The 11310-nt window shown below is 48.5% G+C and overlaps 1 protein-coding gene across 3 annotated transcripts in view; it reads left to right on the top strand.

The window, feature by feature from the left end:
* The first annotated feature begins 680 nt into the window (after positions 1-680).
* TRABD2A (TraB domain containing 2A) overlaps positions 681-11310 on the top strand; it is a 77484-nt gene continuing 66854 nt past the window's right edge. For 2 of the 3 annotated variants that reach the window (XM_085042168.1, XM_085042169.1), the window contains exons 1-2: positions 681-1052; positions 8687-9247. In XM_085042168.1, the coding sequence (XP_084898294.1) occupies positions 930-1052; positions 8687-9247 (684 nt within the window). In that variant the 5' untranslated portion in view covers positions 681-929. The remainder of the gene's footprint in view (positions 1053-8686; positions 9248-11310) is intronic. The other variant, XM_085042167.1, reaches the window with a different exon arrangement.

Raw genomic sequence — 11310 nt, 5'->3', positions numbered from 1 at the left:
CTGTCTTTTCTCAATATTTTAAAGACTGTGCTTAACAGCAAGGTGTACTTTTGTGAGGATTTAAATACCAGCCTCCTCGACAGGAATGGCTGACTTTCCCTGTTAGAGATGGTGATGCATTCTACAGTGTATTTTTGATGATAAAAGGATCACACTTACTGCACGGAACTAATAACACCAAGGCCACAGGTTCGATCCCTGTATAGGCTATTTACTGAAGAGCTGGACACAACGATCCTCGTGGGTCCTTCCAACTCAAAGTACTCGGTGATGCTGTGAACACTGCTTGCGGAAAGCACGCCGGACACACAACTTTGGAACGGACACCCATGAAACAAGGAGTCAAAACAGCACAAGCCGACGGGAAATAAAAAGGCGTGTGAAGAATCACAACATTCCATTTATATTCACTTCAGGAGAGCAGCGGGAAGGGCAGAGACAAGCGGGCAGGCCCGGGGCGGGCAGCGGCGGGTGCTGCGCTCCCTGCGGGTCCGGCGGGACGGGGGGCGCAGCCGCCGCAGCACCCCGGGGCCGAGGCAGGGCTCTGCGTGGCACTGCCCAGCCGGCGGCTGCAGGACCCCCCCGCTGCCGCCCCATCGCCCGCCCCCGGTGCGACGAGCCCCGTGCCCTCCCCTTCCTCCCCCCGCCCCGCACGGGACCTTTTAAGAGGAGGGGGCAGCGACTGGAGGGCTTGGCCGGGGGACGGGGCTACTCCTTCGAGGGCTGCGGGATTCAGTGGGACGGCCAAAAAGAAAAAAAAAAACAAAACTAAAAGGGAGGGAGAAGAAAAAGAGGCAAAAGAAGTCCAATTAAAAAAAAAAAAAAAAAAAAAAAAGAAGTAAAACGGGAGGTGCGGAAGCAGGGAAAGGTGGGGGGGCAAAACAGAAACCGCAGGGGGACGCGGTCCGCAGGCTGCGCGCAGCGCGGGGATGGTGCGCCCCGGCGGGCTGTGCCTCCTCCTGCTGCTGCTACTGCTGCTGCTGCAAGGCTCCCTCCTCCTGCTGGCCACAGCCCGGCACGGCCGCACCGCCGCCTGCCCGCTCCGCAGAAAGGTAAGCGCCGCCGCGGTGCCCTCCTGCCCCGCGGTGCCCTCCCGCCCGGGGTGCTCTCCTGCCCGCGGTGCGCTGCCGTCCGCCCCGCCCAGCAGCGCGGGGGGCGCGGGGGCCCCCTCGGGGTGCGGTGACGGGAGGGGCGGTGTGCGGGTCGCCCCGGCCGCGGCTCAGTCTCGTGTCAGGCGGGCGCGGTGCGTGGGGCTCGGGCGGCAAGCGCTCGGGAGCGGCACGGTGCCTTGCCGACTCTGTGCGGCAGGGTGCTGGGACCCTGCACCCATCCCTGGGTGCTGACGGAAGAGCATGACCCCCGGGTGAACCCCAGCAGGACCTTTAGCCTCCGCTGAGTAGGACGAGCTGCGCTGGTCGCCAGAAGGCAGACTGGCCGGGACTGACTCTTAGCCAGGACCCCGTGCAGGGGTACCGTCTAGTGCCACAGCTGAGCACTGAGCGTGCGGAATCAGGTTCGGACCAGCAAATGGCCATCTGGCGTGAAAACGCGGTTAACACGTCGTCACAGGTTTTGCTCGTCCCCTAAACTTATCAGCTTGACTGCAGTAGCGAGTAGCAGCATGCCCTGACCTAGCTCTGGTGGGTGGCTGGCGCAGCAGAGGACTCCTGCTGCAGATTGGGGGTGATGTTAAGGCCAGTGTGAAGCTTTTGAACAGGGTGTCTGTCATTTCTGTGAAAAGTCAGAAAAAGTCGTTCTCGTTGAAGCTTCTGAGATAAAAGTATAAAAAAATCACGTAGGAAAAGCCTCCTTGAGCTTACTTTGTGTTAACAGGCCATCTGTGCTTTCTGTTGGCATCTGCTTGAACCTGATGTGGTTCTGGGAGATGTGTACCAAGTATGCATCACTTCACCTTCCCTCCCAAGCAGGGTTAACTCCACCAGCACAGCTCTTAAGGAAACTGGAAGTCCTTAGCAGTAAGTGCAGACCTGCTGCACTGGTGTGGTGCCAAAGCCCCAACAGGCTCACTGCAGGGTAGGTGTGAGAAGGTTTTGCAATTGAAGAAGGTCTGCTATGTGACTTTACTCCTCTCTCTCACCTGCTTGTGCATTTACGTGTGGCCCTTGGTCTTGGGGCCTTCCTGCCTGTAGTTGAGCATGCTGGTTTCCCAGGATACCTTCTTCTAGGATTTAGGGCATTAGGGAATCAGTCATATGCCAGGCTACATGTGCTTCACTGGAGATGTCTGACTGAGCCTGAGTTAAACAGCACTTGGCCCTACATTGTGGGATGGTGTCTTTACAATTTGCTTGTGCCTGGAACCACTTTTTCAAGTGGATGTGTAGGTGGCCAGCTGTGATGCTGCCATAAAGCCAGGTCAAGCCTTTGGAGTGGGTGTCCCTTTCTCCTTGAGGGCATGAGATGCAGAAGCCTGTGGGCTGGTGTGAAACTACGGCAAGGGGTAAGTGAGAGTAAGGACAAAGAGGACAGGCTGAGCAGAAGTTACACCTGTGGAAATGGGTAACTTCGCAGATTTGGTGGGACACGCAGGAAGTTTTTCTCAGGAACAATTGACTGGATTTGTGCCGGTTACTAGCAAAGCTGGAGGTGAAATGTGTTAATGATAGCTCATTATCTGCTGATTACTGTGTCATTAAATTGTGAGACCACCTGTAGTTCTGGAATTGGCAGGCTGTTTCCTAGGGTCATTAGGGCAGTGGTAGTAACCACACTGTCTAGGAATGGCAGTGTCTGCCTTATTTACAAAGCTATTGAGTTTATCCTTATGAATATTTACATCATCTCCTTAGGAAAAATATACTGTCTTGCTCCTGCATCACCAGGGATGATTTTATTTATTTTATTTCTTCATAGGGTTCTTTGTCTTACCTCTCTCACACTACAGGTATAACTTTTCTCTTTTTGTCAGGTTGCATAAATTCGTGTCATGAAAGAAACATGTGTGTTATTGCCTGAAAGACAGAAACAGCTATTTTAAGGACTACAGTACTTCAGAAGGTTTTCTCATCATCACTCCAAATTATAGTTAAAGCTACAACCAATAATGGGCCTCATCATTCTAGGGAGAAAAAGAAAGACGGTGAAAACAGTTAATTTAAAATAAAGTGTACTGGAATCTATTTGGGTTGTATTCCAGATACTAAGTAATGTGGTCTGGTACTGCTCTCTTTTTGCTTAACATTGGAGTGTATTGGAAAAAATCAAAGCCAGAATTCGGGGATTAATTGTGGAATGCTTGTAATTGTAGTTGGTTAGTATTTTATGACGTGTTGTTCCTGATAGAGGGCCAATTAATTTCTATGGCTACTTTTCCCCATATAGTTTTCCTATATATGCCTTCAGCAGAGCAAGTCATCTGTCCTTAATCTATGTTTTTTTAGTTAAAAACTTTATTTTCATTTCTGGCACACTGGATGTGTTCTTTCAGTAGCTGTAGCCAGTGCGGTGTTTATCCTCAAGTGAGTTCTGCTTAAAGTCTTAGGCTGAGTTTGAGAGTGTCAGTAATGCAGGTGGGCAGAAGCTCAACAGAAATACTGTTAAAAATGTGACTAGCATTTTTGTGTGCATTACCATAACTGCATGGGCACTTAACATGGTGAGTAAAGGCACAATTTGCCTCAATTAGGTATAAAGGAACATGACAAGATATGACACCAGGATAGATAAGAGAGGGAGAAAGCCATATAGGGAGAGTTATAGGGCTGCCTGCCTGGGTGAAATATTGCATGCCATGTACTTTGGCTTCTGTAGCAAGCAATGAAAAAAAGGCAAGAGAATATTGTGGATTGAGAAACAGTGCAATTCTGGGCTGAAGTTCTGGGCAGTTCTGGGTTTGGTACGTGTTGCTATGAGGCCAAAGGATGAAAGACAATGAAGCCACAGAGGGCACCTACCTGCACAGTGAGTTATAAACTTTGTGCTTTGAAATCTATAGTCTACATAGATGAGACAGACAGTGGAAGGAAGCAGAACCCGTGTAGATGGAAGCAGACCAAGTATAGGTTGTCCATGTCTGGAGTTCCCATCCAGTTCCTCTGTCTCTGGAAATCAGCTTGCCTTTCCTTCTGAGCCTTCATTCCCCATACCACCAGAGCCTTCCATCTTTATTTTTTCTTTTAGGTTTTTATACTTTCATGCTCTTCCAGATATTTGGAGTGCTGCCACTAGATGAATTCTTTGTTCCTCGTGGTGTTTTTCTTAATGATTTTCTGGGTGTTTGCAATAATTTTATTCTTGTTAGTTCATCATTCAGCCCAATTTGAGCAAGTTTCTCTGGAGAAAAAAAAAAAAGATGACATTTTCTCTGATTTGCTTTGGCACTTCTCCTCCAGAAGAATCATTGCTGTCTCACTTAAAGTGATGCATGACGTCTGACAAATGCAGTAGGTATTAGTGTATTTGAAGACTACAGTTTGCATCCTGTGGTGAGGCAGAGGAGAAGGCACCATGCCATAGTGCTGAGCATTCAGAAATACCTTGGCCTGATGATGCCTGGGACCTTGGTGTGGCAAGAAGTTGGAAGACCTGTGTTGTCTTGTGCGACTCCTGCTCTTTCCCACTGCTAAGAGTTTTTCCCGTGTGAGTAATGCTTTGAGTACCACCTGTAAATTGTAGAGTGGACACAGAAATGTGCATCTGTGCATCTTTTTCTATTCATGACCCTTTTTGTTGTTAACACTGCTGGAGCTGAAATTCCTGAAGCTGTACTGCCCAGCTGCCATAAGCCTCCAGGACAACATTTTGACTGTAATTTGTTTGTTTTAAACCACCTTTTTTGTTGTAACAGTTGTGTTAAAGGATCCTACTGCAAAGGAAATTTGGGCTGTATCGTTTTTGTCTACTGCATTCTCTCAGGGATGTGAGGCGCTGCAGGGATGGTGTACGGTGTGATGCTGAGCATGCCACAGCACTGCTCCTGTGCTGTCTTGTGGCCACCTAGAGCACTCTTTAACAGCTTCCCTTTCATGGTACTGGGGAGAGATTATATCCTTGCTTCTCCCTCTCTGAAGCTGCAGGGAGGCATGCGAGAGCTCCAGGAGGTGGGCAGGGAGGTGAGAGTACAGCAGAAAGGTACAGCAGGGGAAGCAGACCTGCTCAGGACACCAAGGGCTTTACCCTTCCCCTCTAGCACAGAGCAGTAGCAGGCTGTTTGCAGCGGTCTGACACAGAGACAGAGCTGTACTGGGACTCCAGTGTCCACTTTTGACAAGGAAAATAAGATGCCAGAAGAGTGTCTGGAGCAGCTATAGTGCTGCCTTTTGGAGGGAGAGTGAGCTTTGTGCGCTTCCCTTGTACCATTACTTGGTGATGATTACCAGCTGCTGGTGCCGAGAAACTGATTCTGCAGGGTCTGGATGGAAACGGAGGTTTCTCTGTCCTCTCATGCTGGCTCCAACCTTTCTGTGAAGGCAGATGTGAGTGGTGCTTGGGGTGATTTCCCAAGTTCATGGTTGCTACTTTTGACATGCAAAGTGCCAACAAGAGTGCTCAGCTGCTCTGCTGTGTAACATCTCTGTCTTGGGGACTGTGTGCAAATTTTTGCTATATCTCAGCCTGCTTTCTTTACCCTGTACTGCAGGCTCTTTAAAGGGAGACTTTATGTGCTCTGTGCCTGATGGCCTGTGTTGTTTCTTCAGAGGCACCACTGGTAGCTGGAAGTATTACTCTGCTTTCAGTATCTTATTATAAAAATTCGGGGGATATGCAGAGAAAGAAAAAAAGAGAACAGAGTATAATGCTAAAAACCTTTCTACCTGGGCTGTGTGCAGTAGTCCAGAGCAGTGCTGATGATCATGTTAAAGCCTGGTACCAGTCATTTGGGCTTGAGCCTTCTGGCTGGGTTTGTTGAGGAGATGAATTGAAGTTTTAAGCTGACTGGTGACCACTTGTTCTGTGCAATTCTTTGCAATTGTAGCTGGTTTTGTGCACTCCCACAACATGATAAGACTTGTGTAAAGGAAAGGAGTATTGACCTCCTAACCCCATGCCTGTCCCAGGTGCATCTTCTGTCTTTATATTGGTAGTAGATAGAAAGCAGAGCTTCTGGTCCTTCCTTTTTCCTGACCACTGCTTCCAGTTCATTACTCACCACAGTGGCATGTGCTTTCATTTTTCTCTTCTGATTAATGTCAGGGGAGAGCCCCGTCACGTTTTCCCTCTTGTTTTACTTCGCATATTCATTCTCCTGCATTCTTCCCAGGTCTCTATTAGATTTTTGTTCACCTGTTGCCCTGTATCTTCTTTAGCCCCTGGTGCTCTTCATGTTTGTTCTCCCTTCTTCCCATGGTCTTCAGGAGAGTTTTTATGCTCTGTAACTCAGGTGTGTATTCCAGGACTGTTCTATAGGATATGGAGCTGTAGAATGATGTTTCCAGAGTCTGAAGCATCCTTCAGATATGCTTTTGACATGCTGCAGAACAGTCTGAAGAGCCTTTTGGAATATATTTGCTTTGTACAATGCTCTTGGGCACATGGTGCAACTCTTGGGGCTCTCCTTGCTGCTCCAGGAGTTGGGCTTCAGTGACCCCATGTGTCTGTTTCAGCTCAGGATATTCTATATTCTACATCCCATGCAGGTAAAGTGGATGACTGGTGGTAGCACTTTGCTGAAGCACTGCCTGATCTGTGGCTTAGTTTTGATGTTCAGAGCTGCTGGAGAAGGTTGTCTGAGATGATCCATTGCAGAGCAGTCTCTAAGATTAACCTTTCTGACCCTGAGTCATTAGTGTCAGAAATTTATAGGCAGTGTACTTCCAATAAATTCCTCCAAGCAGCCTGTTCTGTATTTGGCATTCAGTCAGCCTTCTTAGATCAGCACACATGCACAGTTAGCCTCAGGATTGAGGTTAGAGTTATCTGCTGGCTCAAGACTGACCAGATGTTTGAGTGCATCTGGAAGCCTGTTCTTTTACTTAGACATGCAAAGGCCACCTCTTCCTGTCTGTGCAGACAGGCACCATTTGTGTCCACTGCTCCAGTAAGTACTGCTGCACCAGTGGGGTGCCACAGGGTGATGAAGGTTGTGCCTGCTGCTGGTGTAAACTGAGTTGGAAGGATTCAAGCATGATCCATTTTGTGCGATCTGCTCTTCTGTCCTGCAGGAACACCACAATCCTATATTGAGGTATTCCAGGTGATGCTGTGAGGTATATTTTCTAGCAGGAATAAATGTAAAACTGGTTTCCTGGTGGCTGTGGGTTTTGATAGATTTTAAAAGCTAATTAAAAAAAAAAAGCTTTTTTGTCCTTTGTGTTTACAAGTGCCTACTGTGCAACTACAGGCCAAGTCTGGCCTGTGAATTTGGTTCCCTTATTTTCCAAGGTATTGCACGCTCTTCTCTGCTGCTCAAAAAAGAGTACTGGGCTGTGAGGCGTCTTGACTGTGTGTCTGCCTGGTGTATGCAAAACTGTATTTCTGCCTGCTCCAGCAGGTCTACCTGTCAGCTGTGTTTTGCTCTTCATTTTCTTGTGATATCCCTCATTTTCGTGGTGTCTTGCTGTTGTTGTTTAACCCCAGCTGTCTACCAAGCACCACACTCATTAAATCCCCATTCCATAGGATGCAAGAGAGCACTGGAAGGGTAAAAGTGGGAGCAGTCTGGGGTTGAGGTAAGGCTAAATATAATGGCTAAAGCAAAAGTCACGCACACAAGCAAAGCAAAACAAGGAATTAATTCACCACTTCCCAGGGGCAGTTAGGTGTTCAGCCATCTCCAGGAAAGCAGGGCTCCATCACACACAGCAGTGACTTTAGAAGACTAACCCCATCATTCTGAATGTCCCCTCTCCTCTCGCTCAAGCCCTGCCTTAATCTTCCCCTGGCTTTTTGTGCTGAGCCTGATGCCATATGGTATGGAATATTTGGAACTGTATGGAACAGTATGGAACTGACTTTGGTCAGTTAGAGTCAGCTGTCCTGGCTGTCTCCTCTCCCAGTATCTTGTGCACCTTGCTGGCAATCAATACAACAGGGAGAAAAGGCCTTGGCTCTGTGTAAGCCCTGCTTAGCAATAACAAAGACATCTCCATATTATCAGCACCACTTTCAGCATAAATCCAAGTGCAGCCCCCTACCAGCCACTGTGAAGAAAATTGACTCCACCCCAACCAAAACCAGCATACTCAAAGTAGAAAGTTCACCCAAGATGCTGCACCACTTTCTGACTGTCACAGCAATTTCTTTGATGAAAGGTACATTGCTGTGCTGAAGTGAGAGGTGAAAGTGAGAGAAATGCTGTTATGCTGCACTACTTCAGCAAAGTGATGCCAATTTTTGACATCACAAAAGGCACAAGTTGGGTAAATGTCATTCCTGGATCGTGGTGTGCTAGGGCTGTGCTCTGCTGCTGCTTTTGGTCCATACCCGGGTGATGTATCAGGTGGTATTATTGTTGGGAAGATACAGTGTTACCTTTCAGGAAAAGAAAGCCAAAGCCAATCTTCTTACGTTTTTCTTTAATTAAAATTAATTTTTACCTCAAGACCTGAGAAAAATGATGGTCAAAGAGGACTCTGTGTGAGCAAAGTCACTTTAGGAAAAGTCCATGCTGGCAAGCTGCTCAGCCAGGTAACCTGCTGGCTTAGCATCATATTTTCCTTAAGCCCTCTGCTGCAGTGGCCTGGTGTGAATGTGTATACTTACTCAGCTGTGTCTCCCTCTCTCCCAGCAAAATGAGCTGAACTCCTTCCTGTGGACAATCAAGCGGGATCCCCCATCTTATTTCTTTGGCACCATCCATGTCCCATACACGCGTGTCTGGGATTTTATCCCAGAGAACTCCAAGAAAGCTTTCCAGCAGAGCCACATCGTGTACTTTGAGCTGGACCTCACTGATCCCTACACCATCTCAGCTCTCACCAGCTGCCAGCTCCTGCCACAGGGGGAGAACCTCCAAGATGTCTTGCCCCGTGACATCTACCGCCGGCTGAAGCGGCACCTGGAGTATGTCAAGCTCATGATGCCATCCTGGATGACCCCAGACCAGCGGGGCAAAGGGCTGTATGCAGACTACCTCTTCAACGCCATTGCTGGCAACTGGGAGCGGAAGAGGCCCGTCTGGGTGATGCTGATGGTGAACTCTCTGACAGAGGTGGACATCAAGTCACGAGGCGTGCCCGTCCTGGATCTTTTCCTGGCCCAGGAAGCGGAGCGGCTGAGGAAGCAAACAGGGGCTGTGGAGAAAGTAGAAGAGCAGTGCCACCCGCTCAATGGGCTGAACTTCTCCCAGGTGAGGCGGAGTGGTGTGCAGGGTGCCAGGCTGGCTGCTCAGGTGGATATCACAGCAGCAAGAGCACGGGCTGGGGCATGGGGTAAGTGCTTTCTACCCAGAAACTCATGTCTGCTCCCTGCAGCCCATGCCTTCGCCCATATCCTCAGGAGAGTTTGCTAGCATAGGAGATCAGGCCAAAGAGTGAATTCATTTGGGCTTCGGCTGGGGAAAACCCTGTTCTCTTCCTTGGGCATGTTCCACCCTCAGAGACATCAGACCCTGGAATGTGTGCTCTCTGACCCTGACCGAGCTGCCCTGCAGGAGCCCAGAACAGGCTGGGGCTAAGTGTCTCCAAAATTGATTTTGTAATAGCAAGTTAAAAAGAAAATTGATTACTTGGGGAAAGCAGGTGAAAAGTAAGTGCTGGTTGGAAAATATCACAGTGGATACCTCGATGTCTTCAGAAATAGGGGCCCATTTTCCACACTGGGAAAAGTATTTTTCTTGTTTTCTGGGGTATTTTTTCTCTTTCTTGATTATCAGGTGAGGGTCAGCACAGCACAGCTTTCTCCAGGGAGCTTCACAGTCTAATACAGGTCCTTGTGCAAGTGCCTTTGTGCTTGCAAACCTGCTGGAGTTCAGCACTGCTGTTCACGCAGCGAGTGACCTCTATGTTGTCTGTGTGTTGGATGAGGTGTTCCTCTCTGAACGAAATACACCAGGCAGCAGTGTCTGTTGTTGTCTCTGCCCAGTGGGATCACAGGCATAACGTTGCTCTCTGATGTGGGGTACCTTTGCTGCAGGGAGGTGCTAGTTTGGGCAGTGGACCTGGCATTTGCTTAGGAATAGGTACAACCTGCACTTTGCAGTGTGCCCTGGTAGTACAAGGTGGGAGGACTTTTAGTCACAGGGCTGGGGAGTTTTGACTGGTGCTTGGCTCTCTCCCCTGCATCCTTAAACCTGTCCTGTCACTGATACAGAGTTTGGAAGGGAAAGAGCAGAAGGGGAGTGCAGCCCAGCAAGGGCAGGATCGGCAGTTCGGGACAAATGTCTGAAGTTCTGCTACCCCATTGTACCCCAGCATTGGTGGGGGGACCCTGGTGCAGGGTATAGCACAACAGGCCAGGCTGCTTCACTTGAGCAGTCCTTGACTACAGGCTTCTGCACTTCTCTCTTCCCTTGTTTGGAGCTGGGCAACCTCATTTGCATCTCTGGTCTTTTGCTTGACACTGTGATTTGAATCCTTATGCTGTTTGCTCACAGCTAACCTAGGAATAGGCTGAGAAGTCACTTCTTTTCCATCTCTTATCTGGTTGAGGATTTATAAATATTATTGCCCACCTTTATCTTTTGCTGACATTGCCCCTTTGGTTTGTCATTATAGAAGTGTGTGCATGGTGGGGAATGTGTGTTCTTCTCCATTTGTAAGAAAGTGGTAGGGAGACTGATAAATGTTGATTGCAAATCATGTCCTTGCTAATCTCATGCAAATGTAGACTCTTTAGGTCTCTTTAAGTCTTCGAAGCTTTCTTTAAAGAGCAGCTGTTGCCATGCTGTTTTGCAGATGAGATAAATACCAAGTGATCCAAGAAGCTGCATGGGCACGGGACACAGAGCTGACATGTCCACAATTGCCCAGCCTGCTGAAAGGGCCAGAGTGACAAAAACTGCAGGAGCAACTTGCCTCTAGTTGGGAAAAGTCACAGCCCATGGTTGCCCTGGAGTGAGTGGAGGTGTGCATGTGTATGGTGTGGCTATGGCTCCTCCCATGCCTGCTCACTCCAGCAGAAGGAGTGCACTGTCCCTTGAGGGTGCAGGTCTGGAGAAGCTACTGCACTGCAAATTCACACCTCCATTCCTGCCCACTACTAGATTTCCAGTACAGGCAGCTCAAGGAAAAGGAAAACAGGATTTTTATGCTTCTAAGCCAATTTCATGGCTGTTTCAGAAACTGACTTGTTAACTCTCATGGTTGGCAATTCTGTAAGTCTTTGATTTCAGTGCTTTCTTGTCAGTTTGTTCAGGCAGTAGAGTTAATTACGTGTTTAATATAAGCCAAACAAAGACTTTGAAATAGGCTC

This window comes from Lichenostomus cassidix, chromosome Z (assembly GCF_008360975.1).
Source record: "Lichenostomus cassidix isolate B80296 chromosome Z, HeHo_3.0, whole genome shotgun sequence".
In the NCBI taxonomy this organism is placed as follows: domain Eukaryota; kingdom Metazoa; phylum Chordata; class Aves; order Passeriformes; family Meliphagidae; genus Lichenostomus; species Lichenostomus cassidix.
The sequence above is the reverse complement of the archived record's forward strand: the minus strand, read 5'-3'. Positions and strand labels throughout refer to the sequence as shown.